This window comes from Oncorhynchus nerka, linkage group LG16 (assembly GCF_034236695.1).
Source record: "Oncorhynchus nerka isolate Pitt River linkage group LG16, Oner_Uvic_2.0, whole genome shotgun sequence".
Taxonomy (NCBI): Eukaryota; Metazoa; Chordata; class Actinopteri; order Salmoniformes; family Salmonidae; genus Oncorhynchus; species Oncorhynchus nerka.
The window spans coordinates 47,822,806-47,845,688 of NC_088411.1; the positions used below are offsets into that span (position 1 = coordinate 47,822,806).

Here is a 22,883-nt window from a genome sequence, read left to right on the forward strand (position 1 = left end):
TACATTACAGCACTCCCACGCCAGCTACATTACAGCACTCCCACGCCAGCTACATTACAGCCCTCCCATGCCAGCTACATTACAGCCCTCCCACGCCAGCTACATTACAGCACTCCCACGCCACCTCAGCCAACCCCATATAGCTGTGAGGGTACTATTAGCCATGTAATGCAGTTTGAGACCGTTCCAAGCTAAAGACCACACACCCCATGCTACAGGGGTTACTTAGCTATACAAAATGTTGGAATTGTTCAATAGAAAACAGTCACTGTAGAACTGTAGATATGTCTGTAAACAGCATGGATCACAGTGTAACTTGTATTGAAGACATTATTTGACTATGCCCAGTAGGGGGCAGTATTGACTAGTCTCAGATCTGGTGTGTGGTTATCATGTTACTGCAGTTGTAGAATGTTACTGTGTATAAGGAAATACAGTATTTTAGTTATTGAACTGAACACTCAAATGTATAACTGATCTGGCTGAAAGTATAGCAAATCATAGTTTTATTGGTTTTAAATATTTCATATTCTGATATTATTTTAGACACTGACCAAGTGGATTGGATTTACAATGCAGATTACTGGGATGGTTGATTTTGGGGCAGATTAAAGGGAAGGTTGATGGTTGATTTTGGGGCAGATTAAAGGGAAGATTGATGGTTGATTTTGGGGCAGATTAAAGGGATGGTTGATGGTTGATTTTGGGGCAGATTAAAGGGATGGTTGATGGTTGATTTTGGGACAGATTAAAGGGATGGTTGATTTTGGGGCAGATTAAAGGGATGGTTGATGGTTGATTTTTGGGGCAGATTAAAGGGAAGGTTGATGGTTGATTTTGGGGCAGATTAAAGGGATGGTTGATTTTGGGGCAGATTAAAGGGATGGTTCATGGTTGATTTTGGGGCAGATTAAAGGGATGGTTCATGGTTGATTTTGGGGTATTATTAATCTTACCTTGAGTTGTCTATATGGATTAATTATCACTAAAACAAAAAGGAAGCTGTGAGAGAAAGAGTCCAACATAATAATGAAACCAAGCAATGTCTACTGTCTAACAAGCTGTCTCTGCCTATAATGAGACACAGCTCGTTAGTGACATTTCATTACATATTTCAAAGTAGTAGATAAAATATCACTTTTATTTATCTCTATTATTTCTGATTCCATCTAATATCCACATGTTGCTGTTAGAGAAGTTCTGATTGTGTCAGTCCTGTCTCCAAAAGTTAGTGATTGTGAATGTAGGGTGTGCCTTCAATAAAGACATGTTCATGTTAACTAAACTCTTGTGAATTAATGCTGTCAAACTCATTCCACGGAGGGGGTGGAGTGTTTGCGGGGTTTTTTCGTTCCTCCCTTTGTATTTGATGAATTAAAGGTTACTGATTAGTAAGGAACTCTCCACATCTGGTTGTCTTCAGTTTTAAATACGGGACCCCTCCGTGTAAACAGTTTGGCAGCCCTGTTGTAGTGGATGGTCATTAACACTATCGGCTTCCACTAAATCCGTATCGGTGTAGATCAGCGCAATTGAAATGCATGTTCCCGTATTCACAGAGCGCATTCGCGGAATCGGAAAATACCTTTCAATTTAAATCGCGCTTAATAACGACAAACTTCCGTAATAAGGATTACATCGAGCCCTTACAATTCATAAGAGGTATGTATAGCTTTTGTCATGATTTAACACACAATCACGCACACAAATACACGTACTTGATCTAGATAGACTACTAGTCCTGATGGTAGCAGGGCTGCATTAAAGGTTATATTTATTGTCACAGCGACGTCTCCTTATCCTCCGGCATACATAAAGCTGAGTTCATAATCAAGTGAGAAGGTGGTATTTGCCACATAAAACTGGGGGGACTTGAACGCCCCTCCAACTCGTAATTACTAGTGCGAACCTCGTCTATTGCCGCGTTCAAATTGAGGTCGGAACTAAGAAACTTGGACATTTTTCGAATTGCTAACTGGTTGTAGTTACACACGTGCCAAATTCAATGAATCAGCAAGTCTGAAATTTCAGAGTTTCCTAGTTCGGACTAGCATATCATCCCCGAGCTCCGATTTCTCACACATGCTGACCTCTGACATCACCCACTAAGGAAATTACCCCAATAACATTTTGACGTCACCTAAGGATTTATTTGATTTAATTTAGACATTATTTAACTAAGCAAGTCAGTTAAGAACAAATTCTTATTTTACAATGATGGCCTAACCCGGACGACGCTGGGCCATTTGTGCACCACCCTATGGGACTCCTGATCACAGCCGGTTGTGATACAGACCGGAATCAAACCAGGGTCTGTAATGACGCCTTTAGCACCGAGATGCAGTGCCTTAGACCACTGTGCCACGTGGGAGCCTTAATGACCTCAATAATAGCATTTTGACCTGATCACATACTAAGGAAATGACCTTGATTATAGCACTTTCAGCAGTTAAATGTAACAACAACAACAACAACACAACATGTATAAAAAGCCATCTGTTGATGTGATTTGTGAACACTATCATTTGTTTACAAGCATTATAGCTGTACATTCAGTTCATGGTTGAGTCAGCTTGTTGTGGCCATTAGCCAACCGGCCTTTCTCAATAAATTCGACGCACATATGAACGCATCCAACTAGTAATTACTACCTTCCAAACACCGCATTAGTGTTGGTGTGACAGCTATAAAAGCCAGCCAGCATCCGTACTATTGTGATGAAGCTGTAGGACAGCTTGCAAGGGAGGATGTAAACGAAATCATTAACTAATTGCGCGCAAGACTCTGAGAAGCTGACAATGAGGTAGAGCCGAGCGTACAGGCAGGTCTTGGCGAGGGGTGCTGTTCAGAATGAACGTTGAGCTTGTAGCCTTTGCAAGTGTCCGCGTTACACTCGCCCACACCCCCATTGGTCCCGTGTTTTTTTAAACGTTCAATGTTATGTATATGTCCTCTTTCGTTGGCCTAGTCTTGTTTAAATGTTTTTGGAATGTGTCATTTAAAAAAATACAGCTTGGGTTCTGTGGTGAACAGAACGGGGATTGCAGACTTCATAGGTCTATGGCTCTGTCATGTGTGGGTCTCTGGACTGTGTCGTAGGCTATGATGCCCCTGTGTGCAGTCGGTGAATTTGCATGTTTGTTCAATGGCGTTTCATTGGGCTAGGCCCGGTTTGCAGTGAAGTAATAGTATCACCTTAGATGTTCAGTTCTCCTTCATTGTAAACCTCGCGTGTGTGTGTGTAGTGTCACTTAAGCGCGTTATCACGTTTAGCATGTGTGCCTTAGGCCTTCAGGTCATTGCAGCACTTCTGATTGGGTTACAGAGACTGCAGGAATTTAGGTCACCTAGCATGTCGTGCACGCGGTCTTGTGAAATTGTGTATTTAATAAAGATAATTGTTTGCTCTGTGTTGGTGTCCTATCCTTTAACACCGGTCAAACAAATGTGATGGCAGCATCATGCTACTGTAACGGATGTAATACTGTTACACTACTCTGCTCATCCAGTAATTGCCCCACCTCTCGGGTGGTCTAGCGCACTTTATCACACTATTACCGACAGCCTGCATAACACCTTTGGGTGTCATCACGAGTCCAAACAGTTCCCGTTTTGCAACTAAAACGGGAGTTTATATTGGCCACATTTCCGGCTGTTCCCTCCCCGTTTCGCGACAGAATCGGGGTAAGGGATACGCCCCTGGGGTGAATACACTAGAAACCAAACAGAACGACGCTGGGCGGGACCTACCTGAATGTGTCCAATTAAAACTCGTTTTTTTGCCACTGTCCGACTAATGAATACAGCCCGGAAGTTATCCACATTCCTCACACGTAAAGTAAATGTTTCTCAAGAAAGGATATAAAATAATGAATTTGGCCACTTTGTTTGCCCACGTATATTGCATTCGTTCGGATTTAACTACCGAATTATGTAACATACAGAGAGCAAAGTGTAGGTGCAGCAGATTTCTACAGTCCTACCTGTGAGAAGGTATGCATGTACAGTAGTTTACACCATAGGCGCTGTGTACGGAAGCTGTGATGAACATCTGAACATTTTTCCCTGGCTGCCAATGCTCTTGCTCAACAAATGTTTGTAGATTTATCTACATTTTTTGAAAAAGCTGTAGATATACAGTGCCTTTGGGAAGTATTCAGACCTCTAGACTTTTTCCACATTTTGTTTGGTTACAGCCTTAATCTAAAATGTATTAAATTGTCCCCCCCCCATCCTTCTACACACAATACCCCAGAATGACAGAGCAAAAACAGTAACAAATATATTATTGCTAATTTAAATAAAATAAAAATAAATGGATTATTTACATAAGTATTCAGACCCTTTACTCTGTATTTTGAGGTATGACGCTAAATGCTTGGTACACCTGTATTTGGGGAGTTTCTCCCAATCTTCTCAACCTCTCAGGTTGGATGGGGAGCATTTGCTGCACAGCTATTTTCAGGTCCCCTGAGATGTTTGATTGGGTTTAAGTCCAGGTCCAAGATCCTGAGCGTTCTGGAGCAGGTTTTTATCAAGGATCACGCCGTACTTTCCTCTGTTCATCTTCGCCTCAATCCTGACTAGTCTCCCGGTCCCTTCCGCTGAAAAACATCCCCACAACATGATGCTGCCACCACCACCACCATGCTTCACCGTAGGGATGTTACCAGGTGTCCTCCAGACTTGATGCTTGCCATTCAGGCCAAAGAATTCAATCTTCAATAGCAGGAAATGCTAGCTAATTAGCATAAGCTAATTATGGAGTGCTAGCTAATTAGCATAATCTGCTAGGAGTGCTAGCTAGCAACCTTTCTACCAGATTGTCTGAGGTAAATACATTAATTGCAGTTGTAAATGTTTCCACTAGTCATACAGTTAGTGTTACTTTATTGCCTTTTAGCTATTTTACATAGCATTTTATGGCATTTAGCTAGCTACGTTTTTAAGAGTGCTTTTCAATTGGTATTTCTGCCCCTATTTTCAGTCACAGGTGGGGACTGGATTATAGGTGTGAGCGGTACAGGAGGTGGGCCCATGAGTTGTGCGGCAATTTAATAGGGATGGAATATTTGTTTGCCAATTTGCAAATTAGAATCATGCAATAGCAGAGCATAAGAGTTGCCACATCAATGTTACACTGAATTAAGTTTTAGGTATTCAATGTTATATTCCAGTTGTATTAGCTATGTTCTAATTAATATTTATGAATGAAAAACAACTATTGAAAACCTTTTTCTCCTGTAATTTTAAAGACTACTGGGATTTAAAATCTTGAATTATACATTGTGGATTGTATGGAGAAAAACATAAATGCACATTTTCTAAAAACATTTATTTAAATACTTAAGTGTAAAACTGTAGCAATTTATATCCCGTTATAGTTGATCTACAAACCATTTTTTTTCTCTCTAAACGTTGCTTTCTTGTGTCAGCAATTAGACACTGTTCTTAGGGGGTGGCTAGTTGCCCCCCACTACTTTTCAAGAACGCCCCATACCAACGTGAAATACGTCATCAAAAAGCGACCCCAGATTAGCAAACATATTTAGGACCAAATGCGCACCGAAATGTATGCATTTAAAAAAAAGTCTGATAAGAGCTTGTACGTTCGTTGATTGATTACTCAACTAAAAAGGGGTTACACGAGGAAAAATATGGTATGTTTGTCATAAAGCGCACTGGTTTGAGAGGAACATACATCTATGTATCTGTTCTATGTCTCCTATTTCTATGGTTTTGGTACGCCCTGTTCATTTCAACGGGTACTCCCCTCGCATCATCCGATCCGACACCACTGCCTTGGTTAGCTTCTGCTGCCGTAATTGTCTCCAGGGCAGCTCCTATTTATCCTGTTTTTGTTTTTGCTTTGAAGGGACTATTTCATTTTCTGGGATTTTATTCAAGACCTGGATATAATACGAAGTGTTTTTGTTCGTTTTGGATCGAGGTGTATGTGTGTGTGTGTGTGAGCTCGCCTGTCTTCTTGGTTGGCTTGGGAAAAGCCACTGCGTATCAAATAGCAGGTAAACCATCGCTATGCTACCCCAACTAGTTAGTTATCGTACTTCGCTAGTAAACAAAACGATTTAGTTAACTAACACGACGTAACTGAACTGTCATTTAAAAAAATAAAACGTCATTTTTTTATATAGCTAACGTTATCATGCTAACTGCTATTGTCGGTTCAACTAGACAGACGTTATCATGCTAACTGGCTAACTGCTGTCGGTTCAACTAGACAGACGTTAGCATGCTAACTGGCTAACTGCTGTTGTCGGTTCAACTAGACAGACGTTATCATGCTAACTGGCTAACTGCTGTTGTCGGTTCAACTAGACAGACGTTAGCATGCTAACGTTTTAGTGTCTTTAGATGAACGGCTCAATCTTATCGAGAGTTACACTACTTAGCTAGCTTATTTATTATTATTATGTTCACAAACGTTACTTTTGAGAGAAATAGGCAGGACTGCTCATGATTTAATGTCATGTGCAGTAAATCGGTGTAATTTCTTTAGCTATGCTCAACAACCCAAATCCGAGAGGATTCGTTTTTTAAGTGGGGGAAATGGATCATCCACATATTAGTAGTGAAGATAATAGCTAGCTTGACCTACTCCTTATGTTCGGACATCGGTTTCATCGTGTGCTGCAACCACAATTCATTTAATTAATCATTGCATAGGGCCTATTCTTCAGTTTTCTGTGACAGTTTCGTAAGTGTTTCCCCTACAGTGAAAGAGAAATTGCCAGGCTGCCGCTCATGCTATGGGAATGCTCTCTGGTTAAGGAGGGCTTGCCGGGGACTGGGAGTAGTTTAGTAGTACACTTTATAAAATGAAACCAATAGCTCTGGTCCAGGACGTTAGTGCGTCTTGATAATGCTGAGCATTAATTTCACTAACGCCAGAGCTACTGAAAGCACTGCTCCTTTGAAACGTCCAGTGACAATGACAGCGCTCCTTATACAGAGAGGATGAATATGAGATGGCCTCTGTCTGGGGTTTGGTGACTGGCTTTGGTCAAATATTGATGGGCCACAAAAGTGCGTACACACACACACACTGTGTCTGTTAGTGAAAGTAGATTATATACACCAAGTGTATCTTTTAAGAAGGCCTAGCTTGGTCTCTAGTTAATCAAAACACTCATTTCTGTACAGAACACTGAGTTTATGGTTAATTTTCCAAATGGTGCCCTATGCAATGTTCTCCAGGGCTCTGGTCAATAGTATTGCACTAAATAGGGCCACACTGGTTGACACTAGTCACTTGTTAGTTGTGGACTGTCCCTCCTGACTCCTTTACCACCAGTGGCTGTATCAGGAGCAGGCAGGCTGTTGCTAAGATACCTTTGGTGCAAAGATCCATTCATAAAGACCCAGTCGTCGTCATTTATCAACCGTTAGTGAATTTCTTACAGAATTTTGGCCCTAACTGGAGATTGTAGGATTTGCGTGCGCCAAATCTATCAATATGGGATTGATCAAACTGTTGTGTGCATGTTTTCATTGATAAATCGGGGCCATATTATATTTGTGCAGTCGTGAATGAGTGCTGCACCCCTGCCTAGTAAACAGCATCCATTCACTTTTTATGGTAACAGAAACGCCCTCGTTTGCTGTATGATTTGGAAATGTTGAAACTGGGCTATAAAAGAGAAATTGCACATTTGATAAGATTTCTGTAAAGGTGTGGGCGGACTCTTGTCTGCAGTGACAGCCCACCGCCTATAACGAGTGCCAAGCACTGGCCGTGCATTCTGCAAGATCGATCGTCTATTGAAAAAAACATGTTTAAGTAAATGCAGTCTACAGCCCACAGTTCTATGCAAAAGACAAATGGTTTAATATTTTATCAATACAGGATTGTTTCTCGTGCCTTGGTTCTGAGGTGAAATGGGTTATGTCTAGAGCCCGACCGATATGTGATTTAATTTTTTTGTTTATTCTGATTTTAGTGTAGAAACATTTAAATTATTTGTATTATTATAGCTGAAATTAAGAAATAATAACTTAGTTTCATTTGAGTGTAATTATTATTTCACTTTCTTAGATCTTTCCAGACCTAAAAAAGAATCCCCTGATTTGTTTTATGCATTGTTGTGAGAAAATCCAGCATTTTTTAAATTTATTTTAGTAGTGTGAAACCTGGGGTAACACCGACAAGATGGGGGAAATTCAGAACTTGGAAAAACTAAACCAAAACTGAATTTTTGTGTAAAAAAATAAGTAAAACGTGTAAACGGATTTTTAAATGCCCCTAGCATTATTTTTGGCTGTGCATGACTGCACTTTACGGTGTCATCCTGCAGCACAGCATTGTGGGGGAAGTTGAGGTCAAGTCCCAATATTGACTATGCATCCAAGAGGGAAAGAGGTTGTGGCATCCTATAAATGTTTTAGTGAAATATAATACATCACATTTCAGCAGACGCTTTTATCCAAAGTGACTTAGTCATGCGTGAATACGTTTTTTACTTATGGATGGTCCTAGGATTCAAACCCAATATCCTGGCGTTGTAATGCTCTATCAAGATGCATGATGGGTTATAAATGCTTTGTGAAGCCTCCATGTTTAATGTGATTTATAAGGCCTTTATTAAGCAACGCTTGTCGCTAATAAAACACCGGTTTGTCACATTTGACATAGTCGGTTATGTCACGTTTATGAATCCTTTATAAAGCATGACATACAGTTTATAGATTTGTAACACATTTATCTAGTGTTTGTGAAGCCGTTTTTATAAGATGCCATTTAAAGCGAGACCAAATACTTCATTAGCTTCCAAGTGCGAATGATAGTGCTGGTTCCTCTCTAGGTTTCTTCCTAGGTTTTGTCCTTTTCTAGGGAGTTTTTCCTAGCCACCGTGCTTCTACACCTGCATTGCTTGCTGTTTGGGGTTTTAGGCTGGGTTTCTGTACAGCACTTTGAGATATCAGCTGATGTACGAAGGGCTATATAAATACATTTGATTTGATAGTAGGCTACACTTTAGGTAAAACCTTAAAACACAAAGGCTTAGGTGAAAACACTGTTTCGGGCCTATGTCATCGGATCCTTTGAGGAACTTTGGTTCGGGTTATGATATGAACAAAGGAATCTCGCCCGAGAGCATTATTTCTGTCCTGCCCTTTGAAGCAGGACATGTAATGTCCGAGTCCTTTTCATTGTTCGGTTATGTCCAGTCCGGGGGGTGGCTTTCACCTCTCTGGGAGGAAGGACGTCAGCATTGCACAGCAGCTGAAACCTGGTTCCGTCGGAGTGAAAGCTCCTTGGCCACAACATCACCAGGCTCCAGACCATTACAGCTTTAACCTCTTGCTTCTACTCGGGACGCTTGCGTCCCAACTAGAGCTCTGGAAATTACAGCTTTAAGGGAGGAAAACGGACTAAAATAGACCAGACATTATAGCCTGCATTGCCCCCCCACCCCCACCTCAAGTCCAAGCAATATGCTCAAAAGTACAAAGACAAAATACCTGAATCGTTGTTTATTCGATTACTCGATCATCTCCGTGTACTGGTGGTGGAGAGCAGGTTTATGCTGGTAAGACACATTCTACAAATGTAGGTTAAAGCATGAATGAATTCATGTCCTACTTGTTATTGACTGTTACAGCTGTACTATAATGCCCTGCTGTACACACTGAACCTGCTTCCATACCAACAATGGCAATGCAGACACTACAAGATAACTAGCTAACATTTAGCTTCATAATTACCAGCAAGGTCAGATGTAAACAGTGTTCATCTAGCTAGCCAGCTAGTTGAACATACAAAACAACTATTTTTTTGGCTGATATCTGTAGTGAGTCAGGACACCCGTTTAACATCTCATCCAGAAGACAATGTCCCCAATTACTGCCCTGGGGCATCGAGGTATTTTTTTTAGACCAGAGGAAAGAGTGCGTCCTACTGGCCCTCCCAACACCACTTCCAGCAGCATCTGGTCTCCCATCCAGGAACTGACCACGACCAACCCTGCTTAGCTTCAGAAACAAGCCTGCAGTGGAATGCAGGGTGGTATGCTGCTGGCCTTCTCTAGAGTTGAACCAAGTGCTTAGCCTGTGATGTTCAGCCTCATTATCCTGCCTCCATGCACCTAGTCTAGAGTTGAACCAAGTGCTTAGCCTGTGATGTTCAGCCTCATTATCCTGCCTCCATGCACCTAGTCTAGAGTTGAACCAAGTGCTTAGCCTGTGATGTTCAGCCTCATTATCCTGCCTCCATGCACCTAGTCTAGAGTTGAACCAAGTGCTTAGCCTGTGATGTTCAGCCTCATTATCCTGCCTCCATGCACCTAGTCTAGAGTTGAACCAAGTGCTTAGCCTGTGATGTTCAGCCTCATTATCCTGCCTCCATGCACCTAGTCTAGAGTTGAACCAAGTGCTTAGCCTGTGATGTTCAGCCTCATTATCCTGCCTCCATGCACCTAGTCTAGAGTTGAACCAAGTGCTTAGCCTGTGATGTTCAGCCTCATTATCCTGCCTCCATGCACCTAGTCTAGAGTTGAACTAAGGCTGAGCCTGTGATGTTCAGCCTCATTGCGCCTTCTGTTTGTTTTGTTTGGTGTGACGGAACCGTGGTGTCCTAGCAACCGGCTGCATCAGGGGGATAGGTGACGGTAGCTCAGTTAGTGTCCCGACCTAGACTACAGAAACGGTTTGTATAGAGATACACTGACTGAAGACCGCTCATGTCTAGGAGGGTGACTGTGTTTAGTTGAGGTGAAGTAAATAGTCAGGGTGTTCATACAGAACCATTCGGAATGGGGAGCTCTGGTCCGGTTCGGTCCGCACCGGCAACCTGAGTGAAAACATGAAACACGTAGAAGCAATAGGCCTACATGCTATTGTAACAGTATAACTTTAGACCGTCCCCTCGCCCATACCCGGGCGCAAACCAGGGACCCTCTGCACACATCAACAACTGACACCCACGAAGCATCGTTACCCATCGCTCCACAAAAACCACGGCCCTTGCAGAGCAAGGGGGAACTATTACTTCAAGGTCTCGGAGCAAGTGATGTCACTGAATGAAACGCTATTTAGCGCCCACCACCGCTAACTAAGCTAGCCGTTTCACATCCGTTACACTATGCCTGAGCTGCATTTTGTGCCTCCTGAGTAAATCTGACCCTCCTGGTGTCATAGACCAAGATGGAATGTAGTAAACGTAAATTCTGGGACACTCAGATTAGTGTGATATGTTACGTTTGGTATGGTTATATAAGACGACAAAAAACCACATTTAAGCTGGTTGGTCGGGGTGGATGAGGACGTATTGATTTGGAACTGGGCTTGCTTCCCGGGTGGATGAGGACCAGGATGTCTTGCTCCCAGGCAGACTAAATAACTTTTTTGCCGGCTTTGAGGACAATACAGTGCCACTGACACGGCCTGCAACGAAAACATGCGGTCTCTCCTTCACTGCAGCCGAGGTGAGTAAGACATTTAAACGTGTTAACCCTCGCAAGGCTGCAGGCCCAGACGGCATCCCCAGCCGCGCCCTCAGAGCATGCGCAGACCAGCTGGCCGGTGTGTTTACGGACATATTCAATCAATCCCTATACCAGTCTGCTGTTCCCACATGCTTCAAGAGGGCCACCATTGTTCCTGTTCCCAAGAAAGCTAAGGTAACTGAGCTAAACGACTACCGCCCCGTAGCACTCACTTCCGTCATCATGAAGTGCTTTGAGAGACTAGTCAAGGACCATATCACCTCCACCCTACCTGACACCCTAGACCCACTCCAATTTGCTTACCGCCCAAATAGGTCCACAGACGATGCAATCTCAACCACACTGCACACTGCCCTAACCCATCTGGACAAGAGGAATACCTATGTGAGAATGCTGTTCATCGACTACAGCTCGGCATTCAACACCATAGTACCCTCCAAGCTCGTCATCAAGCTTGAGACCCTGGGTCTCGACCCCGCCCTGTGCAACTGGGTACTGGACTTCCTGACGGGCCGCCCCCAGGTGGTGAGGGTAGGCAACAACATCTCCTCCCCGCTGATCCTCAACACGGGGCCCCACAAGGGTGCTCTGAGCCCTCTCCTGTACTCCCTGTTCACCCACGACTGCGTGGCCACGCACGCTCCAACTCAATCATCAAGTTTGCGGACGACACAACAGTGGTAGGCTTGATTACCAACAACGACGAGACGGCCTACAGGGAGGAGGTGAGGGCCCTCGGAGTGTGGTGTCAGGAAAATAACCTCACACTCAACGTCAACAAAACTAAGGAGATGATTGTGGACTTCAGGAAACAGCAGAGGGAACACCCCTATCCACATCGATGGAACAGTAGTGGAGAGGGTAGCAAGTTTTAAGTTCCTCGGCATACACATCACAGACAAACTGAATTGGTCCACTCACACTGACAGCTGTCGTGAAGAAGGCGCAGCAGCGCCTCTTCAACCTCAGGAGGCTGAAGAAATTCGGCTTGTCACCAAAAGCACTCACAAACTTCTACAGATGCACAATCGAGAGCATCCTGGCGGGCTGTATCACCGCCTGGTACGGCAACTGCTCCGCCCTCAACCGTAAGGCTCTCCAGAGGGTAGTGAGGTCTGCACAACGCATCACCGGGGGCAAACTACCTGCCCTCCAGGACACCTACACCACCCGATGTTACAGGAAGGCCATAAAGATCATCAAGGACATCAACCACCCGAACCACTGCCTGTTCACCCCGCTATCATCCAGAAGGCGAGGTCAGTACAGGTGCATCAAAGCTGGGACCGAGAGACTGAAAAACAGCTTCTATCTCAAGGCCATCAGACTGTTAAACAGCCACCACTAACATTGAGTGGCTGTTGCCAACACACTGACCCAACTCCAGCCACTTTAATAATGGGAATTGATGGGAAATTATGTAAATATATCACTAGCCACTTTAAACAATGCTACCTTATATAATGTTACTTACCCTACATTATTCATCTCATATGCATACGTATATACTGTACTCTACATCATCGACTGCATCCTTATGTAATACATGTATCACTAGCCACTTTAACTATGCCACTTTGTTTACTTTGTCTACATACTCATCTCATATGTATATACTGTACTCGATACCATCTACTGTATGCTGCTCTGTACCATCACTCATTCATATATCCTTATGTACATATTCTTTATCCCCTTACACTGTGTATAAGACAGTAGTTTTGGAATTGTTAGTTAGATTACTTGTTGGTTATCACTGCATTGTCGGAACTAGAAGCACAAGCATTTCGCTACACTTGCATTAACATCTGCTAACCATGTGTATGTGACAAATACGATTTGATTTGACGTATTGATTTGGAACTGTGCTTGCCTCCCGGGTGGATGAGGACGTATTGATTTGGAACTGGGCTTGCCTCCCGGGTGGATGAGGACGTATTGATTTGGAACTGGGCTTGCTTCCCGGGATGGATGAGAGACGGAACTGGGCTTGCCTTGATTTGGAACTGGGCTTGCCTCCCGTATTGATCTGGGCGGTGGATGAGGACGTATTGATTTGGAACTGGGCTTGCCTCTCGGGTGGATGAGGACGTATTGATTTGGAACTGGGCTTACCTCCCGGGTGGATGAGGACGTATTGATTTGGAACTGGGCTTGCCTCCCGGGTGGATGAGGACGTATTGATTTGGAACTGGGCTTACCTCCCGGGTGGATGAGGAACTGGGCTTGCCTCCCGGGTGGATGAGGACGTATTGATTTGGAACTGGGCTTGCCTCCCGGGTGGATGAGGACGTATTGATTTGGAACTGTGCTTGCCTCCCGGGTCTGACCGTGAAGTCGACTCAAAACAAAAAATGACTTAATTAAGCACGTGTATTTTTGGTCTTTATTTGGTTCCCCGTTCGGGATCAGTAGGATCAGCTACTTTTCCTGGGGTCCACACCGAACATACGTTTAAAACGTCACACAGCCTGATTAGTAGGAAGACATTGTCCTTAACCGTGTCTGAACCATGTCCACACTGTCTTTGGGGCGGCAGGTAGCCTAGTGGTTAGAGCAGGGTAGCCTAGTGGTTAGAGCAGGTAGCCTAGTGGTTAGAGCAGGTAGCCTAGTGGTTAGAGCAGGTAGCCTAGTGGTTAGAGCAGGTAGCCTAGTGGTTAGAGCAGGTAGCCTAGTGGTTTGAGCAGGTAGCCTAGTGGTTTGAGCAGGTAGCCTAGTGGTTAGAGCAGGGTAGCCTAGTGGTTAGAGCAGGGTAGCCTAGTGGTTAGAGCAGGTAGCCTAGTGGTTAGAGCAGGTAGCCTAGTGGTTAGAGCAGGGTAGCCTAGTGGTTAGAGCAGCCTAGTGGTTAGAGGAGGTAGCCTAGTGGTTAGAGCAGGGTAGCCTAGTGGTTAGAGCAGGGCCTAGTGGTTAGAGACAGGTAGCCTAGTGGTTAGAGACAGGTAGCCTAGTGGTTAGAGCAGGTAGCCTAGTGGTTAGAGCAGGTAGCCTAGTGGTTAGAGCAGGTAGCCTAGTGGTTAGAGAGGGTACAGGTAGCCTAGTGGTTAGAGACAGGTAGCCTAGTGGTTAGAGACAGGTAGCCTAGTGGTTAGAGACAGGTAGCCTAGTGGTTAGAGACAGGTAGCCTAGTGGTTAGAGACAGGTAGCCTAGTGGTTAGAGACAGGTAGCCTAGTGGTTAGAGACAGGTAGCCTAGTGGTTAGAGACAGGTAGCCTAGTGGTTAGAGCATTGGAATAGTAACCGAAAGGTTGCAACATCAAATCCCAGAGCTGACAAGGTAAAAAAAAAATCTGTTCTGCTCCTGAACAAGGCAGTTAACCCACTGTTCCTAGGCTGTCATTGTAAATAAGAATTAACCCACTAGGCCGTCATTGTAAATAAGAATTAACCCACTAGGCCGTCATTGTAAATAAGAATTAACCCACTAGGCTGTCATTGTAAATAAGAATGTCTTCTTAAGCCAAAATGACTGATATTATATCTCCTAAATATTTTGGTGCATTGCGGTAATGACGAGCAGGTTTCTGAGATTAGAATGTACGGTAATGAGTGTTGCATAATTTTCAATTTGGTTGGAGTCATTAACTCGTTTTTCAACCACTCTACAGATTTATTGTTAACAAACTATAGTTTTGGGAAGGCGGTTAGGACATCTACTTTGTGCATGACACAAGTCATTTTTCCAACAATTGTTTGCAGACAGATTATTTAACTTATATTTCACTGTATCACAATTCCAGTGGGTCAGAAGTTTACATACACTAAGTTGACTGTGCCTTTAAACAGCTTGGAACATTCCAGAAAAGGATGCCATGGCTTTAGAAGCTTCTGATAGGCTAATTTACATCATTTGAGTCCATTGGAGGTGTACCTGTGGATGTATTTCATGGCCTACCTTCAAACTCAGTGCCTCTTTGCTTGACATCATGGGAAAATCAAAAGAAATCAGCCAAGACCTCAGAAAAAAAATTGTGGGCCTCCACAAGCCTGGTTGATCCTTGGGAGCAATTTCTAAACGCCTGAAGGTACCACGTTCATCTGTACAAACAATAGTACGCAAGTATAAACTCCATGGGACAACGCAGTCGTCATACCGCTCAGGAAGGAGACCCATTCCGTCTCCTAGAGATCAATGTACTTTGGTGCAAAAAGTGCAAATCAATCCCAGAACAACAGCAAAGGACCTTGTGAAGATGCTGGAGGAAACAGGTACAAAAGTATCTATATCCACAGTAGAACGAGTCCTATATCGACATAATCTGAAAGGCAGCTCAGCAAGGAAGAAGCCACTGCTCCAAAACCACCATAAAAAAGCCAGGCTACGGTTTGAAACTGCACATGGGGACAAAGATCGTACTTTTTGGAGAATTGTCCTCTGGTCTGGTGAAACAAAAATAGAACTGTTTGGCCATAATGACCATTGTTATGTTTGGATGAAAAAGGGGGAGGCTTGCAAGCCGAAGAACAGCATCCCAACCGTGAAGCACGGGGGTGGCAGCATCATGTTGTGGGGGTGCTTTGCTGCAGGAGGGACTGGTGCACTTCACAAAATAGACGGCATCATGAGGCAGGATAATTATTTGGATATATTGAAGCAACATCTCAAGACATCAGTCAGGAAGTTAAAGCTTGGTCACAAATGGGTCTTCCAAATGGACAATGACCCCAAGCATACTTCCAAAGTTGTGGCAAAATGGCTTAAGGACAACAAAGTCAAGGTATTGGAGTGGCCATCACAAAGCCCTGACCTCAATCCTATAGAAAATTTGTGGACAGAACTGAAATAGCATGTGTGAGCAAGGAGGCCTACAAACCTGACTCCGTTACACCCAACTTATTATGGAAAGCTTGTGGAAGGCTAGCCGACACGTTTGACCCGAGTTAAACAATTTAAAGGCAATGCTACCAAATACTAATTGAGTGTATGTAAACTTTTGACCCACTGGGAATGTGATGAAAGAAATAAAAGCTGAAATAAATCATTCTCTCTACTATTATTCTGACATTTCACATTCTTAAAATAAAGTGGTGATCCTATCTGACCTTAAAAAGGGAATACGAGGATTACATGTCAGGAATTGTGAAACTGATTTTTTAAACGTATTTGGCTAAGGTGAATGTAAACTTCCGACTTCAACTCTATGTAGGTGGCTGACCTTGACACTTGGCTTGTAGGTGCTGGAACTGCTCACAGGACAGGACCCAGAGCCTGTTTCTGAAGGCAGATGCTCTTTCTGGAGGCTGAGCCTGGAGGCAGAGGCTGAGGCTGTTTCTTAAGGCAGAGGAAGAGCCAGGAGATTATGTGATGTTGCATTATCATATTATGTATTTTATCTGTCGTTTTTGTTTCCTGTTTGGACCCCAGGAAGAGTAGTGGAGATAAAATAAATAAATAATAAATAAATACTACTAGTGTTGCTGATCCTCAATACAACATAAAATACTTAAATGTGTCCATTTTAATTGAAATGCTGTAGAATTCCTATGGAGGACTGCTTCTTCTGGTTAGTGCCAGTATGGCCGACCTGTGGCTTCAAAGCCTCTCATTGGCCAATACATAACATCATCAACCCAGGGTTTCTATACATCTCTGACTACAGTTGGTACTGTCACGTAGTCAGTACAGTGCTGCCCCTGTGTTCATTTAGCACGACTACTTTTTTTTTGGGGGGGGGGTAAATTTAAACGACTAAAACGAGATATAAAGTATGGAAAAAAAGATAATGGAGATCCTTTGGAAAACTGGGTCAGTGTGGAAGTTGTGCATCCGATACTGTAGTATCTTCTACACCTGCATTGCTTGCTGTTTGGGGTTTTAGGCTGGGTTTCTGTACAGCACTTTGAGATATCAGCTGATGTACGAAGGGCTATATAAATACATTTGATTTGTGTAGGTTGGACAGTTGGCTGATACTGCTGTGTTTTCTCTCTGACTTAGACGCAGTTTTTATTTTTTTTTGTGTGGTTTTTTTGACTGTTCTGTGTCAAGGTTACCACACACTAAACCCTGAGCTATGCTCTCAGTATGCTCTGTGTGTGGACTTCCCACACACTAAACCCTGAGCTGTGCTCTCAGTATGCTCTGTGTGTGGACTTCCCACACACTAAACCCTGAGCTGTGCTCTCAGTATGCTCTGTGTGTGGACTTCCCACACACTAAACCCTGAGCTATGCTCTCAGTATGCTCTGTGTGTGGACTTCCCACACACTAAACCCTGAGCTGTGCTCTCAGTATGCTCTGTGTGTGGACTTCCCACACACTAAACCCTGAGCTGTGCTCTCAGTATGCTCTGTGTGTGGACTTCCCACACACTAAACCCTGAGCTGTGCTCTCAGTACGCTCTGTGTGTGGACTTCCCACACACTAAACCCTGAGCTATGCTCTCAGTATGCTCTGTGTGTGGACTTCCCACACACTAAACCCTGAGCTGTGCTCTCAGTATGCTCTGTGTGTGGACTAGAGTGGCAGCCATCCGTTTGATGAGTCGAAATGCAGACCGAAGGTTTGTTTGTTCTCAGAAGTCCCCTCCCTCTCCTTCGCAGATTCTGCATATTAGATTAAATGAAATATGTTGACGGGAATATGGGAACATCCTAACCAGTCCCAAATGGGACCCTATGTCCTACACAGTGCACTACTTCTGACCAGAACCATATGGGCCCTAGTGCACTATGTAGGGAATAGGGTGCCATTTTGGAACATCCTAGACTGATAATGACCCGTCAGTTCTGATAAGCATGTGTAAGTATGCTTGTTTTTCTTCTTGTGAGTCATTGATTCCTTAGGAAAGTATGCTGTTGTTTCCATTCAGTTCTGTAGATGGGTCTGAACTTGCAGAGTTAACCTGTTCAGGAGGAAGATGTAGGCTAGATGACGTGTCAAACCCAAGACTGGCCCGTGAGCCCGTTCAGATTGGCCCGTGAGCCCGTTCAGTAACTCAAGCAACATTGAAATGATTAATAATTAAATCTAACCTGTGTAGAAATGATAATGACTCTACATCTATAGTCTGTTCACCCTGTCCAGTCATCTATAGTCTGTCCAGTCATCTATAGTCTGTCCAGTCATCTATAGTCTGTCCAGTCATCTATAGTCTGTCCACCCTGTCCAGTCATCTATAGTCTGTCCAGTCATCTATAGTCTGTCCACCCTGTCCAGTCATCTATAGTCTGTCCAGTCATCTATAGTCTGTCCAGTCATCTATAGTCTGTCCACCCTGTCCAGTCATCTATAGTCTGTCCAGTCATCTATAGTCTGTCCAGTCATCTATAGTCTGTCCACCCTGTCCAGTCATCTATAGTCTGTCCAGTCATCTATAGTCTGTCCAGTCATCTATAGTCTGTCCAGTCATCTATAGTCTGTCCAGTCATCTATAGTCTGTCCACCCTGTCCAGTCATCTATAGTCTGTCCACCCTGTCCAGTCATCTATAGTCTGTCCAGTCATCTATAGTCTGTCCAGTCATCTATAGTCTGTTCACCCTGTCCAGTCATCTATAGTCTGTTCACCTTCACCTTTGAATAGTAGGTTATACTGACAAATGGCTAGTTGACTTCATAATTTATTAGTCAAAGTAAATTTGGTATCAGTTAGGATATCTTGAAATCTAAAGTTGATAACAGTTTTTGATAAAGGCCATGCAACTTTGAGTTTTGAGAAGATTTGAAAATAGGACACTGCCTCTTTTTTTTTTTAAAGACAAATGTGCCAAAAGAGAGATGGACACTGCTACAGTAGGCTACAGTAGGCTACAGTAGGCTACAGTAGGCTACAGTAGGTTACAGTAGGCTACAGTAGGCTACAGTAGGCTACAGTAGGTTACAGTAGGCTACAGTAGGCTACAGTAGGCTACAGTAGGCTAGCTACGCTGAATCAACTGTAGCCGCCATATCGGTAGTATGTTCATTATTAAAGGTCTACTTTTGTAAATCACTTTGCCTTAAATAAATAAGCTCAGCGAGTAGAGTTGTGTTGCTCTGGACAGCTCGCGTGTGTTTTTACCTGCCCCCAGCGGCCATTGTTGATGTCTTACCCTGCACACGAAAGAAAATACATGGGCTGTGGATATCGACTCATCGTTACCACATTATATGGGACATTAGATTCATGCTCTCTGCCTTGGTGTAGAAATTCGACTGCAACACACACAGCAGACTGTCAAACCCAGCAGTGTTCTCCTGTCATCGCTCACTTTGTGCCTGACAGGTCGCCTGTCCTATCGATAGATGGCTAGAAGATGCATATCGTTCATTGTAGCGGGAAAGGGGCTCGGAAGACCTTTATTCTGACTAGCACATTTTAATAGCAGCCTAATTGATTTAAGTGGGAAAAGTACCCGGCTGAAAATGGACTAAACGGCTGTATAGCAGACAGCCGGCGCTAGCGGAAAACACTGACTGTACAGTGTTACAGTGCTACGGCTGTATAGCAGACAGCCGGCGCTAGCGGAAAACACTGACTGTACAGTGTTACAGTGCTACAGTGCTACGGCTGTATAGCAGACAGCCGGCGCTAGCGGAAAACACTGACTGTACAGTGTTACAGTGCTACGGCTGTATAGTAGACAGCCGGCGCTAGCGGAAAACACTGACTGTACAGTGTTACAGTGCTACAGTGCTACGGCTGTATAGCAGACAGCCGGCGCTAGCGGAAAACACTGACTGTACAGTGTTACAGTGCTACGGCTGTATAGCAGACAGCCGGCGCTAGCGGAAAACACTGACTGTACAGTGTTACAGTGCTACAGTGCTACGGCTGTATAGCAGACAGCCGGCGCTAGCGGAAAACACTGACTGTACAGTGTTACAGTGCTACAGTGCTACGGCTGTATAGCAGACAGCCGGGCGCTAGCGGAAAACACTGACTGTACAGTGTTACAGTGCTACAGTGCTACGGCTGTATAGCAGACAGCCGGCGCTAGCGGAAAACACTGACTGTACAGTGTTACAGTGCTACAGTGCTACGGCTGTATAGCAGACAGCCGGCGCTAGCGGAAAACACTGACTGTACAGTGTTACAGTGCTACAGTGCTACGGCTGTATAGCAGACAGCCGGCGCTAGCGGAAAACACTGACTGTACAGTGTTACAGTGCTACAGTGCTACGGCTGTATAGCAGACAGCCGGCGCTAGCGGAAAACACTGACTGTTGGGAAATAATAAGTTAAAACAATACAGTGTTACAGTGTTACAGTGCTACAGTGTTACAGTGCTACAGTGTTACAGTGTTACAGTGTTAGTGCTACAGTGTTACAGTGATACAGTGTTACAGTGCTACAGTGCTACAGTGTTACAGTGCTACAGTGTTACAGTGCTACAGTGTTACAGTGTTAGTGTTACAGTGTTACAGTGTTACAGTGTTAGTGTTACAGTGTTAGTGTTACAGTGTTACAGTGTTGCAGTGTTACAGTGTTAGTGTTAGTGTTACAGTGCTACAGTGTTACAGTGCTACAGTGTTACAGTGCTACAGTGTTACAGTGTTACAGTGTTACAGTGTTGCAGTGTTACAGTGTTAGTGTTACAGTGCTGCAGTGTTACAGTGTTACAGTGTTACAGTGCTACAGTGTTACAGTGTTACAGTGTTACAGTGATACAGTGCTACAGTGATACAGTGCTACAGTGTTGCAGTGTTAGTTTTCCAGTGTTCCAGTGTTAGTGTTACAGTGCTACAGTGTTACAGTGTTAGTGTTACAGTGTTGCAGTGTTACAGTGTTAGTGTTACAGTGTTAGTGTTACAGTGTTGCAGTGTTCCAGTGTTACAGTGCTACAGTGTTACAGTGTTAGTGTTACAGTGCTGCAGTGTTGCAGTGTTGCAGTGTTACAGTGATACAGTGTTGCAGTGTTAGTGTTCCAGTGTTCCAGTGTTAGTGTTAGAGTTAGTGTTGCAGTGTTACAGTGCTACAGTGCTACAGTGTTACAGTGATACAGTGCTACAGTGCTGCAGTGTTAGTGTTCCAGTGTTAGTGTTACAGTGTTACAGTGTTAGTGTCACAGTGTTACAGTGCAGTGTTGCAGTGCTACAGTGTTACAGTGTTAGTGTTGCAGTGCTGCAGTGTTAGTGTTCCAGTGTTCCAGTGTTAGTGTTACAGTGTTCCAGTGTTCCAGTGCTACAGTGTTAGTGCTACAGTGTTAGTGTTGCAGTGTTACAGTGTTGCAGTGCTACAGTGCTGCAGTGCTACAGCTTGTTCCAAGCTGTTTAAAGGCACAGTCAACTTAGTGTATGTAAACTTCTGACCCACTGGAATTGTGATACAGTGAAATATAAGTTAAATAATCTGTCTGCAAACAATTGTTGGAAAAATGACTTGTGTCATGCACAAAGTAGATGTCCTAACCGCCTTCCCAAAACTATAGTTTGTTAACAATAAATCTGTAGAGTGGTTGAAAAACGAGTTAATGACTCCAACCAAATTGAAAATTATGCAACACTCATTACCGTACATTCTAATCTCAGAAACCTGCTCGTCATTACCGTAATGCACCAAAATATTTAGGAGATATAATATCAGTCATTTTGGCTTAAGAAGACATTCTTATTTACAATGACAGCCTAGGAACAGTGGGTTAACTAGGCTACATGCTCTAACCACTAGGCTACCTGTCTCTAACCACTAGGCTACCTGCTCTAACCACTAGGCTACCTGCTCTAACCACTAGGCTACCTGCTCTAACCACTAGGCCACGTGTATGGCGTTGTGTGGGCTAGCGGGTTGCTGATGTCAACGTTGGGAACAGAGTGCCCCATGGTGGTGGGGGGGTTATGGTATGGTGGTGGGGGGTTATGGTATGGTGGTGGGGGGTTATGGTATGGTGTTTGCTGATGTCAACGTTGTGAACAGAGGGCCCCATGGTGGGGGCGTTATGGTATGGTGGTGGGGGTTATGGTATGGTGGTGGGGGGTTATGGTATGGTGGTGGGGGGTTATGGTATGGTGGTGGGGGTTATGGTATGGTGGTGGGGGGTCATGGTATGGTGGTGGGGGGTCATGGTATGGTGGTGGGGGGTTATGGTATGGTGGTGGGGGGGTCATGGTATGGTGGTGGGGGGGTTATGGTATGGTGTTTGCTGATGTCAACGTTGGGAACAGAGTGCCCCATGGTGACGGTGGGGTTATGGTATGGGCAGGCGTAAGCTACGGACAACGAACACAAATACATTTCATCGATGGCAATTTGAATGCACGGAGATAGTGCCATTCATCCTCCACCATCACCTCATGGTTCACCATGATAATGCACGGCCCCATGTCGCAAGGACACAATTCCTGGAAGCTGAACATGTCCCAGTTCTTCCATGGCCTGCATACTCACCAGACATGTCACACGATTTCATATGCTTGGATCCCAGAAAAACACAGAATTTCTTGTGTCCCCTGGATAAAAAGTTGAACAACCCCTGGGGGTGGCGTAGGGGATAGTTGTGGT

General features: G+C 44.1%; 3 protein-coding genes across 3 annotated transcripts in view; all 3 read left to right on the top strand.

Moving 5' to 3' along the window:
* Positions 1–143, top strand: part of LOC135561192 (putative proline-rich protein 21) — a 1,032-nt gene extending 889 nt beyond the window's left edge. Inside the window, exon 2 of the mRNA XM_065002339.1 lies at positions 1–143. This exon is cut by the window's left edge and continues 699 nt beyond it. Within this exon, the coding sequence (XP_064858411.1) occupies positions 1–143 (143 nt within the window).
* Positions 1–1,285, top strand: part of LOC115126269 (calpain-1 catalytic subunit-like) — a 104,489-nt gene extending 103,204 nt beyond the window's left edge. Inside the window, exon 25 of the mRNA XM_065002338.1 lies at positions 1–1,285. This exon is cut by the window's left edge and continues 984 nt beyond it. The gene's annotated coding sequence lies outside the window, so the exon portion shown is untranslated.
* A 4,464-nt stretch (positions 1,286–5,749) lies between these two features.
* The window catches only part of LOC115125280 (CSC1-like protein 2), a 142,998-nt gene continuing 125,864 nt past the window's right edge, over positions 5,750–22,883 (top strand). Inside the window, exon 1 of the mRNA XM_065002708.1 lies at positions 5,750–6,026. The gene's annotated coding sequence lies outside the window, so the exon portion shown is untranslated. The remainder of the gene's footprint in view (positions 6,027–22,883) is intronic.